Source organism: Dreissena polymorpha, chromosome 1 (genome assembly GCF_020536995.1).
Source record: "Dreissena polymorpha isolate Duluth1 chromosome 1, UMN_Dpol_1.0, whole genome shotgun sequence".
Taxonomy (NCBI): domain Eukaryota; kingdom Metazoa; phylum Mollusca; class Bivalvia; order Myida; family Dreissenidae; genus Dreissena; species Dreissena polymorpha.
The window spans coordinates 131536908-131560402 of record NC_068355.1 but is presented as its reverse complement, the minus strand read 5'-3'; the positions used below and the strand labels follow the sequence as shown (position 1 = coordinate 131560402).

At 36.1% G+C, this 23495-nt stretch overlaps 1 protein-coding gene across 1 annotated transcript; it reads left to right on the top strand.

The window, feature by feature from the left end:
- The first annotated feature begins 14221 nt into the window (after positions 1–14221).
- LOC127850274 (neuronal acetylcholine receptor subunit alpha-7-like) lies at positions 14222–19425 on the top strand. The gene is made up of 2 exons (XM_052383173.1): positions 14222–14288; positions 15057–19425. The coding sequence occupies exons 1-2, from the start codon at positions 14257–14259 to the stop codon at positions 16225–16227; spliced, it is 1203 nt and encodes a 400-aa protein (XP_052239133.1). The 5' UTR covers positions 14222–14256; the 3' UTR covers positions 16228–19425.
- Positions 19426–23495: the final 4070 nt, after the last annotated feature.

Here is a 23495-nt window from a genome sequence, read left to right as displayed (position 1 = left end):
AATTGTAACTTGAACCTAGAGGCATGTTAATTAGTGTAGACTGATAAGAAGACCAACTCTGGAACATGTTGCTTTCGGCAGTCGGGTTATTACTCTGTGGATTGCTCATGTCTTCAACCAGGGCACGTTAGTGCATAACCCACATGCCGAAAGTGCACTAATTCGTTCCCAGTAGTGCTTTCATTTATCATAACGCTATTGAGTTTATTATATTCGTATATATAGCGAAACTGTGATGTTTTCACACATTCGCGTTTACTTTCGTGTATGTTCTAATAATTGAATAGTCTATTTTACAGTGTTCCCATTTGCTTTATTATCTTACCATCTTACATTGAGCGTCATTACTCACGATTCTAATATATCAAACTAATAAAATAATGCAATCCTACAAATCTTCTATCTCTGTTATCTTGTCAAAAAATCAATCCCATAGGTTTCAAAGGTTTCAAAGTAAATAAATACTGAACATCGTTCTACATATGATATGAAAAGCTGCAGTGATGAACCTACATGTAAGTTTTGTAAAAACAGGCATACAATTTTCCACAAAAATAAAAACATAGGATTCGCGAACCTGTAATACAAATATCGAGGGCGAAGAAGGGCAGGGATCGAGTCCATACTAGAATGATAGATCCAAGACGAAGGAATAAAGCAAATAACTGCGGAATCTTACTAGATAAAAATAGAAACAAACAATTAATACAAAACTATATTAGTTAGCTTTTGAGCGATAATCCATATAATATTTTGTGAACATGGTGTATGACCTACGAGCGAATTACCATTTTTCCGTTCTGAGAGTCAGTTAGAGTACAACAAAGGCATTGATGCAAAGCATCAAAGGTGCGCCATTTAGCAGTTTATATTGCGATACGATTAAAGCAATATAAGACATAATCGTAGCTGTACATATATTATTAACTTACATTTTATAATCGTTTATGCAACTAGACGATAATTAACTTCATAATGTCATGTTAATTTCTATGATGTAAGTAGGAACAAAGTTTGTGTTTGCGTTAAAGCATGAATTTTAAACCATGCCCATGAAAGAATTAATCACAATTTGTTCTGACGCCATATGTGCTGTTCCCCAACTAGTCAAAATAATATACCAATTCGATCGAGAGCTTTCTTTGCCTCTAGCAAATCATCAACTGAGCAACTGGAATAAGTAAAGAGCCAGAACCGACACAATGACTAGCTCATATATTTTACATTTTTGTATTTGAAAACAAACACTCTGGAAGACAACAGGTACTTAAAGTTTGAAAACAACCAACTTAATTATGCCTTGTCTAAAATCCAAAGCAACAAACAAGCTTGATTGTTTCTAGGCCAGTGTTGGTGTTTTGTATATATTTTAAAGCTGATTTAGAAGTAGAAATAAGGTTATAAAACATACCTTTCCATACTATACACATGTTGCACTTTCATGTTAGTTGTAATATCATTTCTTTATGTCCCGATAACTTATAGTTCGCCAAGCAATAATGTAATTCTCAAAACAATAAACGCTTTTCGTGATTTAAAATTTAAAAATATTTAACAAGCTTAGTTCATTACATTTGAAAAAACGTACTTTACCATTCCTGATTTCTAAACTCATATACAATGTGATTGGAAATGATTAGGTCACTCTAACTGTTTAAGTTTTATTTTAAGAAAAAAAGAACACAATACAACTCGGTTTCTTTTCACTGTTCAAGGCAGGGCATTAACCTGCTGCACTAGCGATTGCTCCTTGTATCTTTGTTTTATACGAATGCAATTTTATGTAGAAACCACAGGAGAAGGTTCTGTAAGTTAACAATGTAACCAATTATTGAGCAATCAAGAGACCTTCCATCAGATTTTCGGTGAGGAGTTGATGTTTAAACACAACTTCTTACAACATGTTGCCCTGTTTGGGCAGTCTTTTGGGAAAGTACACTGGTTATGAGCATGTTTTTTTTGCACTTTTACCAAGAATTTCAAGACCAATATTTCCAAATGATGGCGATGATAGAATTGTTTGAGCAACGTCTCAAGTATAGTAGTACCTAACAAAATAAATAAATATATTGTCTATAAGATGATCAATATAAAAACAGAAATTGACATTACAAAACAATCACGTTAAGGGATTACATTTCGAAATAAATTGTGTAGTGACAGGACTTAATTAATCTTAATTATATTGCAAGATGATAATAATTGTCCATCAATTTTAAGAACTTCGTAGTCCATTTTAGGGAATGAGATCAATACACATGGTCGTTCTAGGGCAAATATTTATGTATATGTTGTTCGAAAAGAAACACTTGATTTACAGCAAAATTACACCACATAATTAATCACACTTTACGACCGTAGTATTGCTCTGATATCATCAGTCAAATTTGACTGTTGTCACTAGCAAAGGAATGCAAAGCCGACCGGGATTTCAACACACTCGCTATAAGGCTAAAGAGGAATATTTGTTTATTCGTATAAGAAAAAAACAACTTAACATATATTTGCCGCGTATCAGACCACTGCCATTTGAATGCCCCTTAAGAATATCTTACCCATAAATGCATTGAAAAACCTGCTTTATTAGATTATGTTCTATCATCCTTAGATAGGGAAAAATGATAGGCCTCAGCCAGCAATCACTCAACGTAAAACTGCGTCAAATATAAATGAATATTAGTAGTTGCTCATTTACATGCACAAGACATATATGCAAATTGATTTTATTTGCCTCAAATATAACTGAATATTAGTAGTTGCTCATTTACATGCACAAGACATATATGCAAATTGATTTTATTTGCCAGTGATGCATGTAATGTATAAGGTACTAAAAAGGTCGTGCTCACTATAAAATTATTTCGTGTTCGCAATTCGGTTCGTTCATACTCACATGCTTGGCGCACAGTTAAATTATTTTGTTTTTTATATCTATGTGCAACTATAGTTTGCTGTTGAAACATTCAAATACACCGATGTTTTTAGTGTATACTGTGTCCATGGCAGGATTGTATAATACTTTGCATAAGTGACGGAATGCTATGAATAGATTAATCAATACAAAAAGCAGAGGACACATATTTGAAACGAGAAACATGGCAAAGTTCATATTTAAAAGCTTGTTTTTCTATTTTAAGTAAAAGTGACCTTTGACATTGATCCAACTGGTCTCACCTCCTATCCCAAGCTTCGACTGTATGTAAGCTTCCAAAATACAGTGACTTTGACCTTTAGATGGTACACCCCGACAAGGTCTAAATTAAACCTTCATCAAGATTGGTCAAACTAAAGTTATCGATCGGAAACTACCTGTCTGCTGTTTTCCTAGTTTTAGAAACAGGGACCTTGACCTTAACAAAAGTTTACAATTATGCTTACTAGGTCGGTTATAGTAGAATTTGTCGATATACAATTTTCTAATATTGACATAAAAGAGGACATACAATTTCAAAATGATACTCGTCTTTGATATCATTTGATCTACTTATACTACATTTACGTTCGTTTTAAGGAATATGTATATGTATTCCATATTCAATTTTTAAATTATAATAAGAAGAGAGAAAACAACTGATAAAATTCCGTTCAATTTCCAACAAACCACTATTTTCTTAAAAACATTTTACGTTGAACAAAAGCAAACAACCCATCGCAATGTACTATTATATTGATTAAATCACAGGTGGTTAGCGTGTGGCTATGATATTAATTATTGAAAACATCATTCTAAATGAAAAATAATCAAATTATAGCGAAAAATCAACTTCTCTGAAAAAATTTGTTTCACTATAAAATATATAATAACAGCAAGGTATTCAACTAGAAATGACCCGAAAACAATGTGCATCGCGTTGAACAGCCATTACATTATACATTTTGCAGAGATTTTCACGAACTTGTTCTTGTTCAAAGCAGAAATGACTTTCCTTTCTGGAAATGTACATATCTTGCAACGTTTTTACGAATGTTGGGTCAAATTTTAAAAAATAACACGATACACAACACGCGTAACCTCCTCGTCATCGATCAGACCCGATCTAAGACTGAAATCTTCACGGAATAAACGGTATTTTCCTTGCAAAGTTCACGGACCACGATACCATAATTCAATCAAACGAATTGTCTCATATCGCGCTGGGTTTTAGATAAAAAAATTCGCAGAAAATCTTGACTGTCGACTGAATTTTCGCGCGTCGTATTGAGCGTCGAGAGAATGTCGCGAGAATGTCGCGAGAATGTCGTGTGTCGACCTTCGAGCGCGACACTCGACATTCTCGCGACATTCTCTCGACGCACGATAAATCAGTCGACAGTCAATATGATATATCGCGAGAATGTCGCCTGTCGACCTAAAAATCACACGACATTCTCTCGACGCACGACATCTCGACGCTCAATACAATATATCGAGCCAATATCGCACAATTGTCGCTTGTCGACCTAAAAACCCCTAGGTCGACACACGACATTCTCTCGACGCTCTCTTGACGCGCGACAAATCAGTCGACAGTCAATATTTGAGAGTCGCATATCGCCCTGGGTTTTAGAAAAAAAAATCGCAGAAAATCTTGACAGTCGACTGATTTGTCGCACGTCGTATTGAGCGTCGAGAGAATGTCGCGAGAATGTCGTGTGTCGACCATCGCGCGGCACACTCGACATTCTCGCGACATTCTCTCGACGCACAACAAATCAGTCGACAGTCAATGTGATATATCGCGAGAATGTCGCTTGTCGACCTAAAAAGCACACGACATTCTCTCGACGCACGACATTCTCTCGACGCTCAATACGATATATCGAGCCAATATCGCGCAATTGTCGCTTGTCGACCTAAAAACCCCTAGGTCGACACACGACATTCTTTCGACGCTCTCTCGACGCGCGACAAATCAGTCGACAGTCAATATTTGAGTGTCGCATATCGCGCTGGGTTTAAGAAAAAAAAAATCGCGAAAATCTTGACTGTCGACTGATTTGTCGCACGTCGTATTGAGCGTTGAAAGAATGTCGCAAGAATGTCGCGAGAATGTCGCGTGTCGACCCTTGAGCGCGACATTCGACATTCTCGCGACATTCTCTCGACGCACGACACATCAGTAAATATAGGGGCATCTAGTAGCAGCAATAACAGCAGTAGCAGCAGCAACAGTAGCAGCAGCAGCAGTGGCAGCAGCAGTAGCAGCATCAGTAGCAGCAGCAGTAGCAGCAGCAGCAGCAGCAGGAGCAGCAGTTGCAGTAGCAGCAGTAGCAGCAGTAGCAGCAGTAGCAGCAGTAGCAGCAGTAGCAGAAGTAGCAGGAGTAGCAGTAGTCGTAGTAGCAGTAGTAGTAGTAGTAGTAGTAGTAGTAGTAGTAGTGGCAGCATCAGTAGTAGTGGCAGCATCAGTAGCAGCATCAGTAGCAGCAGCAGTAGCAGCAGCAGCAGCAGGAGCAGCAGTAGCAGTAGCAGCAGTAGCAGCAGTAGCAGCAGTAGCAGCAGTAGCAGCAGTAGCAGCAGTAGCAGCAGAAGCAGAAGTAGCAGGAGTAGCAGGAGTAGCAGTAGTCGTAGTAGCAGTAGTAGTAGTAGTAGTAGTAGTAGTAGTAGTAGTAGTAGTAGTAGTAGTAGTAGTAGTAGTAGTAGTAGTTGTAGTAGTAGTAGTAGTAGTAGTAGTAGTAATAGCAGTGGTAGTGGTAGTGGGACAAGTGGTTTTGGTAGTAGTAGTTGTAGTAGTAGCAGAATCAGGAGTAGTAATAGTAGCAGAAGCAGTGTAGTAACAGTTGCAGCACCACAAACAGTAGCAGTAGTAGTAGTTGTTGTAGTAGCAGTAGTAGCTGCAGTAGAAGCAGTAGCAGCAGCAGCAGCAGTATCAGCAGTAGCGGCAGTAGCAGCAGCAGAAGCAGTATTAGTAGTTGTTGTAGTAGTAGAAGTAGCTGCAGTAGAAGCAGAAGCAGCAGTAGCAGCAGCATCAGTAGCAGCAGCAGTAGCAGCAGTAGTAGATGTTGTAGAAGAAGTAGTAGCTGCAGTAGAAGCAATAGCAGCATTAGCGCAGAATCAGTATCAGCAGCAGGAGTAGCAACAGCAGCAGTAGCAGCAGTAGCAGCAGCATCAGAAGCAGCAGCAGCAGTAGCAGTAGGAGTAGTTGTTGTAGTAGTAGAAGTAGCTGCAGTCGAAGCAGTAGCAGAATTAGCAGCAGCATCAGTATCAGCAGCATGAGTAGCAGCAGCAGCAGCAGCAGCAGCAGTAGCATCAGTAGCAGCAGCATTAGTAGCAGTAGCAGTAGTAGTATGTGTTGTAGTAGTAGTAGTAGCTGTAGTAGAGGCAGTAGCAGCAGTAGCAGCAGCAGCAGCAAAAGCAGCAGTAGTAGCAATAGTAGTAGTAGTAGTAGTAGTAGTAGTAGTAGTAGTAGTAGAAGTAGTAGTAGTAGTAGTAGAAGTAGTTGTAGTTGTAGTAGTAGTAGTAGTAGTAGTAGAAGTAGTAGTAGTAGTAGTAGTAGTAGTTGTAGTAGTAGTAGTAGTAGTAGTAGTAGTAGTAGTAGTAGTAGTAGTAGTAGAAGTAATAGTTGTTGTAGTAGTAGCAGCAGTAGCAGCAGTAGCAGCAGCAGTACCAGAAGTAGCAGCAGTAACAGCAGAAGCTGTAGTTGCAGTAGTAGCTACTACTACAACTACTACTGCTACTACTAGTACTGCTACTACTACTACTACTGCTGCTATTGCTGCTGCTTCTGTTGCTGCTACTGCTCTGCTGCTACTGCTGCTGCTTCAACTGCTGCTACTGATGCTGCTTCTGCTGCTACTGCTGCTGCTGCTGTTACTCCTGCTGCCGCTACTGCTGCTACTGCTACTGCTGCTGCTGGTACAGCTTCTACTGCAGCTACTACTACTATTACAACAAATACACTGCTACTGCTACTGTTGGTGGTGCTGCAACTGCTACTACACTGCTACTGCTACTATTACTACTCCTGATTCTGCTACTACTAGAACTGCTACTACCACTACCACCAGTCCCACTACCACAACTACCAGTCTCACTACCACTACCGCTACTACTACTTCTTCTGCTACTTTTGTTACTGCTGCTACTGCTGGTACTGCTGCTGCTACTGCTTCTACTTCTGCTACTGCTGCTACTGCTGTTACTGCTGCTACTACTACAACAACTATTACTACTACTACTACTACTATTACTACTACTACTACTACTACTACTACTACTACTACTACTACTACTACTACTACTACTACTACTACTACTACTACTACTGCTACCACTACTACTACTACTACTACTACTTCTACTGCTACTACTGCTGCTACTGCTGCTGCTGCTGCTGCTTCTGCTTCTACTGCTGCTGCTACTCCTGCCGCTGATACTGATGCTGCTGCTAATGCTTCTTCTGCTTCTACTACAGCTGCTACTACTACTAAAACAACTAATACTACTGCTACTGCTGTTGCTTCTACTGATGCTGCTGCTACTGATGCTACTGCTGCTGTTGCTGCTACTCTTGCTGCTGATACTGCTGCTGCTGCTTATGCTGCTACTGTTTCTACAGCAGCTACTACTACTACAACAACTACTACTACTGCTACTGCTGCTCCTGATGCTGCTGCTACTGATGCTGCTGCTACTGCTGCTCCTGGTTATACTGCAGCTACTACTACTACTACAACAACTACTAATACTGATTCTGCTGCTGCTACTGCCGCTACTGCTGATACTGCTTCTGCTACTGCTGCTACTGTTGCTACTGATGCTGCTGTTACTGCTTCTACTGCAGCTACTACTACTACTACTACAACAACTACTAATACTGTTACTACTGCTACTCCTTCTACTGCTGCTACTGCTGCTACTGCTGCTGCTGCTGCTACTGCTGCTGCTGCTGCTACTGCTGCTGCTGCTGCTACTGCTGTTGCTGCTGCTATCCCTGCTGCTGATACTGATGATGATGCTTATGCTGCTACTGCATCTACAACAGCTACTTCTACTACTACAACAACTACTTATACTGCTACTGCTGCTGCTGCTACTGATGCTGCTGCTACTGATGCTACTGCTGCTGCTGCTTCTACTCTTGCTGCTGATACTGATGCTGCTTTTAATGCTGCTTCTACTTCTACTGCAGCTTCTACTACTACTACAACAACTACTACTACTGCTACTGCTGCTGCTGCTACTGATGCTGCTGCTACTGATGCTGCTGCTACTGATTCTATTACAACAACAACTTATACTGCTACTGCTGCTGCTACTGCCGCTACTGCTGATACTGCTATTGCTGCTGCTGCTGCTGCTACTGCTTCTACGGCAGATACTTCTACTACTACAACAACTACTACAACTGCTACTGTTGGTGGTGCTGCAACTGCTACTACACTGCTACTGCAACTATAACTACTCCTGATTCTGCTACTACTACAACTACTACTTCTTCTACTACTACTACTACTGCTACTACTACTACTACAACTACTACTGCTGCTGCTACTACTACTACTACTTCTACTACTACTACTACTATAACTACTACTTCTCCTACTACTACTACTATTACTTCTACTACTACTACTACTACTACTACTACTACTACTACTACTACTACTACTACTACTACTACTGCTACTACTTATACTTCTTCTCCTGCTACTTCTACTACTTCTGCTACTGCTGCTGCTACTCCTGCTGCTGCTGCTATTGCTGCTGCTGCTGCTGCTGTTACTGCTGCTGCTGCTACTGTTGCTGCCGCTGCTGCTGTTATTGCTGCTACTAGATGCCGCTATGTTTACTTAAGCTGAAAAAGTAACTATAGCACCTTGCTTGCAGATGAAAAAATTACTTCCACACCGGTCGACACACGACATTCAAGCGACATTCTCTCGACGCTCTCTCGACGCGCTCTCGACGCGCGACAAATCAGCCGACAGTCAATCTTGACTGTCGACTGATTTGTCGCGCGTTGTATTGAGCGTCGAGAGATTGTCGTGTGTCGACCTAGTGATTTTAGGTCGACAGAAGACATTCTCGCGATATATCATATTGACTGTCGACTGATTTGTCGTGCGTCGAGAGAATGTCGCGAGAATGTCGAGTGTCGCGCTCAAAGGTCGACACGCGACATTCTCGCGACATTCTCTCGACGCTCAATACGACGCGCGACAAATCAGTCGACTGTCAAGATTTTCTGCGATTTTTTTTCTAAAACCCAGCGCTATATGCGACACTAAAATATTGACTGTCGACTGATTTGTCGCGCGTCGAGAGTGCGTCGAGAGAATGTCGTGTGTCGACCTAGGGGTTTTAGGTCGACAAGCGACAATTGCGCGATATTGGCTCGATATATCGTATTGAGCGTCGAGAGAATGTCGTGCGTCGAGAGAATGTCGTGTGATTTTTAGGTCGACAGGCGACATTCTCGCGATGTATCATATTGACTGTCGACTGATTTGTCGTGCGTCGAAAGAATGTCGCGAGAATGTCGAGTGTCGCGCTCGAAGGTCGACACACGACATTCTCGCGACATTCTCTCGACGCTCAATACGACGCGCGACAATTCAGTCGACAGTCAAGATTTTCTGCGTATTTTTTTGTCTAAAACCCAGCGCGATAAGCGACACTCAAATATTGATTGTCGCATGATTGTCGCGCGTTGTATTGCGCGTCGAGAGAATGTCGCGAGAATGTCGTGTGTCGACCTCGAAGGTCGACACGCGACACTCAACTTGGCCCTATCCGGATTCCGTAACTGGCCGACATTTTAAACACACTAGCTGTTGAACACTCCTATCCATCAGAAGAAAACGTCTAGATTGTGTTTTTCCAGGTATTGGACGTAGACGAGGTAATGGGTAAACTAACAATATCAGGTCTGATAAAAATGGAGTGGTATGATCACCGCATGAGTTGGAATCCTCTCACGACGGAGTATTCACCATAAATATTCCATAATCCGCCACGTGCAAACCCGATCTACTTTTGACGGAGCGTATCGACAATGCTATAGCGTTTGGATATATGCAGAACTGGGTTAATGCCCGGTTCTTATACGATGGTAAAGTTATTTCTCCCCCGCTGTTTTGTCGGCTTGTGACATAATTGTAATGTATTACCCATTTGATGCGCAGAGATGTGAAATACATCTATATCAATGGGAATTTACAAGAGATTGTATTAAATACACATATAACTTAAGTATGGAAATCAATATTCTCTGAAGATGCCGAGTGGATGTTAGACAAAACGGAAACATTAAAGGGCGTCATCTTTGATAACTTTTATTACTGTCGAGTAGTTCTTTATCTGAAATGACGACCAACTTATGTAATTGTTTACGTCGTTTTGCCAATTTTCTTCATGAGCATTCTGAGCGTGCTGATATTTTTCCCTTTCCGCATCTTCAGGTTAACGAATCTTATTTGCTATAACAGCGATACTAGCAATATTGCAATTTAATAACAATCGTTAATGACAATCTTCCATTTTTGCAAAGCCAATACCAACCATATGCTACCTCCTTCTAGGTAACACAGTTTTGAGCACTTTCATTATGGCGATTACGATCTTCAATATATCAGCGACCTAAGGACAAACCTTTGTCCTACATGAATCGAGTCATGGGTTTCTTTGTTAGGAGATTCAGACCCAGATCTCTTTGATGCATAAGTATGTGCATAAAAGACGATGCCGTTATAGAATACGATTGTCGAAAGGAAATGAAATAACGAATGGAAGAGTGCCTGATGAAGATGTCATAAAAATATCCAGGGTTCGACAAGCGTCCAACAATGGACGCGCTGATGAGGAACCGGCTTGTGATAAAGGAGATGAAGCTGAGTTGAGGGTTGTTAATTGGAAGGAAGTCAGTTAGGCTCTAGACTCAATTTAGATTGTGATTTCCACTGTGTGGATTTTGTTCCCTGCTTAAGCCATTGTTGTATGGTAACGGCATATTTTTAGAAGGATAAATTTCTAAATATTTTCACCATCGCAAATACAAGGTTATAGACGCACGTGTAATATCACATTCGCAACGTTAAGTGGTGAGTTATATACTGAAAATTTTAAGCCTTCCTTTTATATAATGAGTAAGTCATTAAGTCTTCTTTGAACGTATAACGACAGGTGCAGTCATCTGATATAACGGTAAATTAGTATGTCCTGTTAGGTTTATGTACGTGTTGATATGTTATGCAAACTTAAGGGTATTGTCAAGTCACGCAAAATATACATGTAAGACATTCAATCGGTAATAAACAAAGAATGACAACTCGAGTACTAATTATTATTGTTTATCACACGTATAACGGTAAAGATATATATTTCATGTATACACTTTTTTCAAATATTTTCTTATAGGTGTCTTTAATTTATACATTTTACAAATTTTTGATACGCAATTACATAAGTATTTCCATATAAAGGCAGACATTTGGTAAATGTGATCCTAACATCTTTTCGGAAGAGGAAAATATCAATACAATAGAAATATATGCATAGTAAAACTGCTTTTCTCGAATAAAAATACATCAGAAGGATCACAAAATTATATACAATACAAAATACTCAAAACAATATAACACATTTTTCTTATTGTTGTCACCCACAACCCAAAAAACAGACATATCTTGATTGCTTAATTTTCTCCGAGCTGTTAGGAGTGTATAATTTTTTAAGGTTTTAGACCTCAAATGAACTTTGTGTAATAACGCCCTATTTCGAACATTCCCATTACCCCGATCGGTCTTCGGGTATGTGCGTTAAACTACGATAATGTGGTCAAAATCCAAACAATAATTTTCATATAATATTTGCATAAAATGCAGAATACCATGGCAAAAGGGAATATGCGAAGAAATTCAGAAAAATCAAAATGTCGTGCTAAAACCTTAAGTACATATTTTTCGACGTACGTCGCGCGGATCTGCTCAAAATGTTAACAAAAAAGTGCATACAATAAAGTATTATCTGCCGAAATGATATTATAAATTATCGTAAAATAATTATAATTATATTTGGAGTGTTTTTTTATGTTATTTTAAATTGTGTAATATATTTGTCCAGTAAAAGAAAACGGAAATCAAAAGCAATATGATAATTGCGTATTGTAATAACACATTTATGACATATAGCCCTGGTAAGAGCAACACAACTTCAAGAAACTGCTTAGAGGCGCCAAAAAGAGGGCACTCGAGGATATACACTATATTGACATCATAATAAATAAAGGATATTCTCAACAAAAGCGTACCTGTTCCAATCCTAGGTCATTTTGTCTATCGGCTTTTATCAATGGACTAAATAACCATACATCGAAAAGACGCCGGTCGATTGTAAAAATGCGGATGAAATAGGAAGTTGACAGACGAAATATATAAGGTTATTGACATTGAACTTAATAATTCTTACAATTTTTACTAAGAAACTTTTTTGAAAGATTTTCTTCTTAGAATGTTTTCTAGCACCATTTTCAGTGAATATATTTAAGACCATTTTTAGTTAAACAACGCTCTTCGAAAATAAAAAACAAATTTCTCTCGTCAAATAATTCAATTTTTGGCAAAAGTTTATAACGTTTAATATAAAGGGGAGGGAGGTAATAACGTGATAGACAAGATGGCGACGTCTATGCCGGTGCAGGTATTTTTCTCCTTTCTATATCCTTTATTACCTGTTTTGAATTTGTAAATGCCGCCCACTTTCCAGCCATATCAGCAAGAAAGTTACTAGCGTTTATTTCGTGTTAATATTCGCTCTTTATCTCGACTTTTCTCGCTGCTAAATTTCTTAGTGGGATGACCTTATTACAGTTTTACTAAGACAAATTGCGGAGAGTAAAGTCAAGATATTAAACGTATTTTAATACCGAATAAGCGTTAATAACCTTTTTACTGAATTGGCTGGAAATTGAGTGTCATTTAAAAATTAACAAACGTTATAAAGGATATAAAACGGCGAAAGAAACTGTCTTGGCATGGACGTTGCAATATTGACTATCACGTGATTACCCCCTCTGCCATTGGTATTATGTTTCGCTTCGTAACTAAATGTTTGCGTGGCGAAATGGAAGCGCATCCTCTTACAGATAAAGACGACACGGGTTTGAATACCGGCGACGTCACGGTTTTGGTTTCAACTTATTTTCTTACTTTATAAAATATTTCAGTCTATTTAAAAATATTACAGATTTTGTTAGCAATTCCAATGAAAACGTGGATGCATACGAGATTTTTATTAAATTATCGTAGTACCACATTCTAACAGATTGTTTTGAAAAGTAAGCAACTAGAAAAGTCGGGATTACGTTCACAAAGTTTTTCTTATTTAGGCTCTCAAAGAACACACTAAAACCTGCTCAATCCGATACGTAAAATATAAGAATAAGGAAATACTTACACTCCGCTTTCCATTGACATGTATACAGTATCTCAGTCGTCGCATGATCCACAGTCGTCGCTAGAGGCGATCGAACGGTGTGGTTTTTATAGGGTTGTAGTATCGTTAAACTTTGTGACGGCAAACATTTACCTTAGACGATTTTGGACGGAAATGGAGGGGGGGGGGGGGGTCAAACTACAGTTTTTTTATATATATCTGAAAATTATGTTGCATATTTTAAAAAAATATTTGAATTATAATATTTAATTTCACTAACTTACAATAAAACAATAATAATAATAATTGACACGCTGTTTATCTCCCGATACGATAACTGCAATTGTTTCATGTTATTTAATTTTAGTAAATAGAACATATAGGTTTGTTATGTAGTGCAAACCGATTACAAGGTCTTTACAGGAACATGCCTGTTTTGCCAGTCAATATATTACACGTTGCATTAACACATGTGAGTGCAGAACCCACTAGTCGATGGTGTAATATTTGTTTTCTGTAAAGCTTAGCGTTTTCATTAAATTTTCGAGTTTAAATCGGTCTAATATATATTACTTTCTTGTCTGTATCTTAAAATCAAATTGTCTATTTTACCAAGATTCCATATGATCTAGTTCAATAAACAAAAATAGACTGGGCACAAAAAACTCATCAACTGGAGACGCTGATAAACTTCTGATGTATCATATATATTTTTGTATTAATATTTATGGGGCCAGATATTTACTTCCATTATATGTATATTTATGATCAAACAATGTCTGTGTCGCAAACGAAAAGTACGTAAAGCGAATATGTGCTCGAATTCTCGAAAATAGAAGCAGGAAGTTTTCATGTTGAGGTTTCCGTTAACAAGCCAGAATCTTGAAAGCATTCGCCTTAGCAAGATGTACCGGGAGGACTCGGACAGCATAAAGTGGTAAGAGTAATAACGTTTTGTGATTAAAGTTATAAGATTAATATCATGATGTAGTTTGCTTTCACAGGAATATATGCAATTGTTAAAGTATGAAGATTTATTGAAACTTTAAATACTCTTTTTTTAATTTAACTTAATACAATTTTCAATTTTTCCTTCTTTTATCGGTAACATACTTTTTTTAACACAAAAAATAACAAAAATATTATTTAAATAGGTTAAGAAATAAGCATTTGGACAATTCCTTTTTCAGAGCAAAGATTCTTGTTTGCATTATAAACTTAATTTTTTACTATCTTGATTACGTTTTGCCGGTTGCGCATTACTATACTTTTCATTTGTAAAGAAGTTTTATTTTATGAACACGAAACATACACATATTCTTTTTATATGATTGAGGTTTAAATGTGTAAACATGTATTTACCTACGACATGTGACATTTGATATTATAAATAACATTTTCGATGGAAGCCGATTAAGACAATTATTCGAGTTGTATGTATCTTTACTCACACAATTCTTTAAAAATAAGGCTTGGACTATATTACATATTAGATACTTTCAAAGCGAATGCAAGTCCATAAAAACATAAACATTAGTTTTCGAGTCATGCGTATATAGAAATTTATACTGAAAATATAACATACGACAACATCAAAGCTGGATGCAAAGTGATGAATCTTTATCAAAGGTGTATTTTGGCAATATACGGTCGTATGGTTGTTCTACTGTTGATGTACATGTATTATTTTACTGTAACGTTTTAGTTTCAGAACATTTGGTATGAAGACAACTGTCTTCTTTCTGGCAATAGTCTGGTTATTGCCTAGACGAGTTCAAGGCCAGACACAAGACCAAGTTGACGCACTTTACAAAACTTTAGTGAACGGTCATAAAAAGAATACACGCCCGGCTGTTAACCACTCCTTTCCTACAGAAGTAAACGTCTCGTTTTCACTTTTCCAATTAGTGGACGTGGACGAGGCCATGGGTAAACTATCAATATCAGGACAATTAATTATGGAGTGGTATGATCATCGCATGAGTTGGAATCCTATTGATTACGGCGGAGTGAACACCATAACTGTCCCATCATCCGCCACGTGGAAACCCGATCTTGTTTTGACGGAGCCTATCGACAATGCTATAGCATTTGGACATGCATTTGGACATATGCAAAGCTGGGTAACCGTCCGGTACTTATACGATGGTAAAGCTATTTTTGCTCCTGCTGGAGTAATTTCGTCGGTGTGTAACATTTCGGTATATTTATACCCATTCGATGAGCACGAATGTGTAATCAATCTTTTTCCATGGGGAATGAACAAACAAGAGATAGTATTAAATACAAATACAACTCAGTTATTGAATATATCAATATTCAGTGAAGATCCCGAATGGATTTTGGACAGAAATGAAACATCTACGGGCGTCATGTTTGATAACATTTTCTGTTATCGAGTAGTCCTTTATCTGATACGACGGTCAGCTTTTGTAACAACGAACATCATTGTGCCAATGTACTTTTTGGTCATTCTAAACGCAATGGTATTTGTCATTCCTGCTTCTTCCGAAGAACGCGTCACATGTGCTATGACAGTTCTACTAGCAATGGCGTTTTTCATGACAGTTGTTCACGACACTCTTCCGAAAGTGTCCGATCCAACACCAAGAATATGCACGGTCATTATGTGTTATCTTTTGTTGAGCGCTTTAATCGCGATAATGACGATCATCAACCTCCGAATCTCTAAATTGTCTGAAGGCGATGGGGAAAAAGTGTTGAACAATAATTGGAAAATTTGGAAAAATTGGAAAAATTGGAATAATTGGAAGAAAGCCAGTGTGGTTATTGACATTATTTGCGGGGTGGGTTGTTTTGCGTGGGTTTCGGGTTCTGGAATAGCCATGTATGTTTATGTCAGTCGTAATCGATAAAAACCCACGTGCTTTATCGCGCACATGTTTAGATCACTTTTCGGTATTTGGAACGGTACAAATTCAACACCTAAATCTGATAATTATAATTATACCGACTGTCTGAGCAAGATAAATCCCATCGACATTTTTGTTTTTGAGTTATGTTTGTTTCGAAGATAATTAAAGAAACTCGTTGGAAAATAATTTTAACAGTGACAGTCAGCTTGTCGAGAAAATTGAGAAAATAACGATAGCAACCAGCTCCCAGATTTATCGCCCTCTGCTTTTTTGATTGATCTTTAGATACGAGTTTGATTGAAAGGTGGCGAGACGCTAATTCAGAAATACACTTGTTCTATACAATAAACATAAGCCGATGTAAATGTCCGAAATTCCATTTAACAACTGATGTTGCTGCTGTAGTGTGTGCTCATTGTAAAATATCCTCGAGTATCAGTTTTTTTTTTCATTTTTGCCATGTGTCAAGTAAAATTTCATCAGTTGCAATCATATTTCGACATTAAGCTGTTGCACAATATCATATATAGAAGATTTAGTATTCTCATTTACGAAGATTTAAACTCAATTCCTCTTTTGAGTGAAAAGGCCTTAATGTTAATGCATGTGCTCCAGACAACTCGCTCGCACTATACTTACAGGTAAACGTCAACCTAATTACGACACTCTTGTGGTATCGACCACTTCCTATTTCTAATTTATGTTATCAAAGGCGGAATTAAGTAAGTGTTATTTAAATGGTGTCATTTGTAATGATATCCCGATGTAATTTTGTATAACATGTATTGTTGATGCAGCAATATATATTTAGTCTTGATGAATTATTGATTTCACTGTTCCAGTGTTATTCGTAATGATCAAATAATTATTGTTTTATTGAATTGTATGTGTTTGTTTGTTCAGATGTTTGTGTCAGGGCTTCTTGTTCAGTTCATACACACGTTAAACCTAACTGCCATTGATTTTATTGTATAAGCCAATTTTCTATTGCTGTATGTTATGTTTTGTTCTGAGTCATTGAGAGGTCGTGCATATGTTATTTTTTAGGAGACTTTTATTTGTACATGATATTTTTTAAAGCTTTATTTCAAACGAATATCATGATCAGGATGCTTGAGTTTTACACCAGAGTATGTATTGTTGTATTCGGATGTTTCATTGTTTAAGCTGATGGCTGATTTATCATACGAATAGATTGATTTGAGTGCGGAAACCATTTTAGAGCCAATTTGTTCGGTTATCAACTTTACCATAGTACAGATAGATTAATAATACCCTTTATCATAATCAATACAAATGCAATAATACTTTTACCATATTGTAATACCGTGTTGATTATAATGTTCAGTAGAAAGATTGTACTCTTTTCTTTTTGGTAACCAAAAAATAAAGTCATATATAATATTTCTTTCATAACACCATTTCATAAGTCTTTTAAAAGGTTGTTGGTAATTGTCGCATCATTCGGATCTCCGCCGTTTAATATTGGTGTGATGTAAACCCAGCTTTTATGAAATTGTGAAGTATCACACATTTTATTGAATATAGTTGTAAGGTACAGGTTAAGAGAATAATACCCTGCTAATTATTTCAGCTGAAATATTTTCAGGCCCACTAGATTTGCCATTGGTTTGCTTGCAAACTACTTTATATATTGCCTACTCTGTAATTGAGCCGTTCATTCTCGGTTTGCGGTGTACTTTTATTCTTCTTTTATTTCATTATCTATATTATCACAGGAATCGTTTCCGATTAAGAAGTTACAATGATTGGTCTTTTTTTACATGACCTGTATTTGTACTATATGATTTATCGCAAGTTTTTTTTCCAAAAACGTTTTGGCTGTGTTTGTGCAATGTTACTTTAACATATGCGTTTATTCATTTTATTTCTATATTTTGCTTGTCTACGAATAGCGTTATATTTTGTTCTATAATGTACAAATTAGTGTCTATTTAAATTGGACGTATTCCTATTAGTTTTTTTTTGTCATTCGGAAATGGTATTTGGCAGTTTCATAAGTATGATCAAAGCTTTCCGGCGCTTTTTGATGCGAGTGTTTATTGTTATTAATTGTACATTCCAAATATCTGAATTATATTTTAGTGTAAATATTGCTATATGCATCAATATGATTATAAACATTAATTTCGGTAAAAATTGTATTTAATACAGGTATATTTTCATATTTTATCATATTATAATCTTGTTAATTGTTCTTTTCAAAATATTGTTTTAGTTCTATTTGTTGTGTTTCCTGTTTTATTGCTTTAAAAGCTTATAGTATTTAATGTGAGAACACTAAAATAAAGCTCTTCATGGCAAGAGAAGAATTCGGTCAATTCAAGAATTTCAAATTGATGAATATTATTTTAATGGAATGTATCGTGGTGTATTATCAAATAATCGGTTACGCAAAGATCACGTGGTGAGGTGAAAGATAAATGTCTTCTACGAAAATATTGCTTCAATATTTTTTGCAGTATTTGTTCGTATCGTGTTTGTTTATGTACGGATACCATGTTCGAATATAAATCTGTCTTTGGGCTGTATATAAATTTGTTTCCTATAGATAGCACGCATGGGCTGATGATATTGTTGTTGTAACATGCGTGAGTTATATTATAGTATTGTTATATAGTTATAAACATGTATATACTGCTTTGTATAGTGCTATCTTAAGCATGTGCATCATTACACGAATTTCGTTGCTTTGATTTAGTTCAAGTATAATTATAATAATAATAATAATAATAATAATAATAATAATAATAATAATACAAATAATAATATTAATAAAAATAATAATAATAATAATAATAATAATAATTAAAAATAATAATAATAATATTATAATTATTATTATTATAATTATTATTATTAATTAATTTATTATTATTAATGCATTTGACAATATCTAAATATTTAGACATACCATGGGTTAAATAAATATATACATTTCTGTACTTTATGAGCGTTATAACAACTAGACGCAATTACACATATCTCAGTATAGATGAACTATAGACAATTATCATTATTTTAATCCAATATATAATATTCAATGTATATATTGCTGCAATTAAACGTATTATTACTTTGTTTAGCCATAATTATTTACTTTGTAAACAATGTACGTTTACTCTTTATACTTTGACTTTTGACGTTCTAGATCTTGAATAAACTTCTCAAAACCTGTATGATAGTTTGAATCATTTCATAAGCTGCGTATAGTCCTAGTTTACCTTCCCCACTAACGAAACTTACGTTGTTTTTCTTTCACTGTTTTTCGATGTTTGGTGAAAAGGTTTTATAAGTTCAGGGATGTCTGCTCCCATGCAGTCACAATACATGTATGTTCATCGTATTATTGTACTATTGTGTCAACTAGTACCCAAATAACCAAATAGTATGACACCAAAACGTGTAATTCACATAACACAGGGATGCACTTGAACCGTATAATTTAATTTAATTTAAACGTGTATGTGTATACATTGACGCCCAAACAGACTTCCAGACAGACTTCCAGACAAACAGACTTCTAGACAGACATACTTCTAGACAGACAGACTTACATAATTTCTGACCTCCAAACTTTCAGATAGAGAGACAGACAGAGAGACAGACAGAGAGACGGACGGACGGACGGACGGACAGACAATCAGACAGACAGACAGACAGACAGACAGACAAGGTGGGCGGGCGGGCGGGTGTGCAGGCAGGCAGACAGAATAATATTTAAACGTTGTTTAAAATATAAATCTATATTGCTCATGTAACGCATGGGCAGGATTGGTTTTGACTAAATGCGCATGATTATAACAAACCATAGAAGAGGAAAAATGAATTTGTTATGTATACAACAAATATCAAACCCGAACTTTTGCTGCTTCCGAGAAGACGAATGTTGAACCTTAATGATATTTACTACACTTGCCTTTAAAAAATATTTTGATTCCCGGTGTGTGGCAAGTTGTCGGTAAAAGAGTTTAAAGATTTCAGTACTTAGAATTTCATTAAATTCCAGTGACATGCATTTGCAATAGAACGTTACGATTTTAACACTGAAAGAGGGTCACCCAAAGTTAATTGTCAACCGGTACAGGAGGAGAGGTCGTTGGAAGAAAACAACGGAAGCACAAGCGCATGTGCAGACAGACATACGACGAATATTCCCATATAACTTTGTGATTGGGTGAGCTAACCGATGTTGGTACTCAAACATGATTATGAAGATTATATAACGTTTTAGAGTGATTAAAAATCAAAATTCTAAGGTAATACCCTTAAAAAAACAGTAACATTTTGATTATTTACGTTTGGTAGGATATGACAGTATAAATATATTATAACAAATGTCCTGGGGTGGTTTTCCAGAAACATCTTAAGTAATTTCTTAAATATTTTCACTTAAGCTTAAAATTACAATGTTTTATATTTTTTGTCACACAAGCAAACACACGTGTTGTTGATTTTTCTCAAATAACTTTGTCATTATGATGTTATTTTTATATAAATGATGCCAAACTATTTCAGCATGAACTGAAACACTTGAGAAATTCTCCCGATTTAAGAATAAGGATAAGAATATAATTTAACCTAAGATGCTTCTGGAATACCACCCCAGGTCAGCTGTAATAACTTTTCTTAGAATCTTGCGGCGATTGTTTCGAATTGTTCAAAAGTGTGTTCCAATACTTAAATAGAAGTGTAATCACTGGATCTTCTTAAACAAACTCTTAAGCAGGAACGGATTTCTTGGTAAAAAAATATTTTAAGTACATACTCAAATTGATGGTATTGTTTAGTTGCGTACCTGCTTACGACAGCACTTAGTTATAAGTGAACAATTCTCATTTACAATAGAAACGTCGTCAAAAACGATTCTTTGTTAAGAAGAACAATCACATTTCTAAAACAGGTCATGAAATGCAAATTCATTTCTTTGTATTAAGGAACATAGAAAACTTCCTTATGCGATTCGAAGAACACGTATGCTTATCGATGGTGGTATTTTAAAGAGACAACACTAGCATACTCAGCTTTAAGTTTTTATAAATTTAGTAATAATCAAGCACGAACTTCCATCCTTAAAGCATGGTTTTCTCCCAGAAATCTGTGCCACTATCACAAAAATGCTAATGAAGTATTTCTTTTCATAAAGATTAAAAAAACAACAACAATGTGTCGGCTCATTTGAAATTTATTACAGAAATCATTCTCTCAAATAAGTGCACTTCTTATACAGCATTAATAAGGACTGGAAAATCAAGTCTTCTGCATAAATAATTTTAACAAATCCACCATGTAAATATCAAAGAGTGATTGGGATATTGAATTGATTTAGAATTGTCATAAGGAAACCTGCTCAAGTATCTAACAGATGTAGTCCATGACGTCAGTAATAGACGAACCGGTTAACAGACGCAATCATAAAGTTATTCCACAATCTCCCAAGAATGTTTTTGATGCATTGAATATCGATCAAAACGTTAAATAAGCTGAAACACATATCATTGATTGACAATTGCGTTTTTCCAAAGTTTCGCCCACAAAAAGGAAGACATGAAATGCAAGTAAGGAAACACCTAATCCATTCTACAATACACCTAAGTACGTGTTGCTAAAAGTCAATATCATTAGAGAAACGATAGAACTGAAGGATGCTCCCCGATTAGCGCTTTGTTAATGAATGGGTGTATTTTAAAGTGGGTAGGCACGATTTTGATATGTGTTAAATTGTAATATATTGATAAAAATATGTTACAATAACACAAAATATGCAAGGAAAATTATACATTGAAGACGAATTTAATAAAATGCAGCAAAGACAAACAAGCGCACCGAGCCGATTGTGACTAAGATATTTCGTACATATTTTCCTACAATAACCGAAGCATTCGCCTTTTTATTTGGATCGGAGTTATTGTATGTGTGTCGTATGAATAGATATCGTTTCAGGAAATTAAAATGATCCGTAAAACTAAATTTAGATTCACATCATACACGCATGATATACATACTGGCGAATTCGACCGTGCAGACATTTTCGATTTCAGAATTAAATATCTGGCTTATTTTGAATTTTTCGACACATGTTCTTCTTAAATTTTATATTTATTTATATTGAAATATATGCATAATATTTTTTACAAATTTTATATAAATTCATAAATATTTGACAAAATCGTGCATACTCACTTTAAAGGGGCATTTTCACAGATTTTGGCATGTTTTGAAGTTTGTCATTAATATTTATTATTACACATTGATTAGTGTAATCATTGATCTAAAAGTTCCAGTAAAAATAAAAAATAAAAAAAGCAACCCTCAACAGGGCTCAAACCACTGGAATCCCCTCCAAATTATTTAATCGTTTCGCGTTGTTAAGCTTTATAATTTTCAGGTTTTTAAATCGTCAAAAGATGCATTTAATTGCCAACTTAGAGCACGGTAATTGTTCAGTTTTACTGTTTTCTCACAAAGATCATAACTATAACGAAAATTTGCGAATATGAAACCGTTTTTAATTTTGTCAATTTACCCAAACGTGAAAAGTCCCCTTTACGCATATACACACGAACATAAGGAAATAATTGTACCGCAGATCAATGGACCGGAACAACCGTACATGATATGCACTTCTAAACAGTGGGAAAGTTGTGTAAGTAATGCCTTTAACACCGGCCCAGAGATGCAAAAATCCATAATTACAATAAACTATTTCTAAGTCAGATAAGACAAATTACGGTATATTATTATTATAAGCCAGTGAAGTGGACTCTCAGGTGAATACCTCGTGAAGGAACCATGCTTTCCTTTAACTACGCTTCAGAGTGATATCATCATCATCATCATCATCATCATCATCATCATTATCATCATCATCATCGTAATCATCTCAAATTTCACTATCATAATCATTATCACTATTTTCATAATTATTGTGCAGACAACAATGACGACGGAAAAATACGACGATGATATTGCTGATGAATTTGAAACATAGAAACAACCGTTAATTATACGTTATTATGCACACCAGTTCAACATTAAGAAATGCTTTCAGATTACCAACGACCATTTTTGTAAATATTTGGTTACAAATGAAAAATTTGGTTGAAAATGTTCCAAAATTATATCACTTAGGATTATACACTATTTAGAGTTTCACTTTTGATGCCTTTAATTCTTGGCCCAACAAAGGTTACTCACAAACAGTAGACAATACTGTGTTGTTAGCCTTTTAATTTTTTTAACTGGAT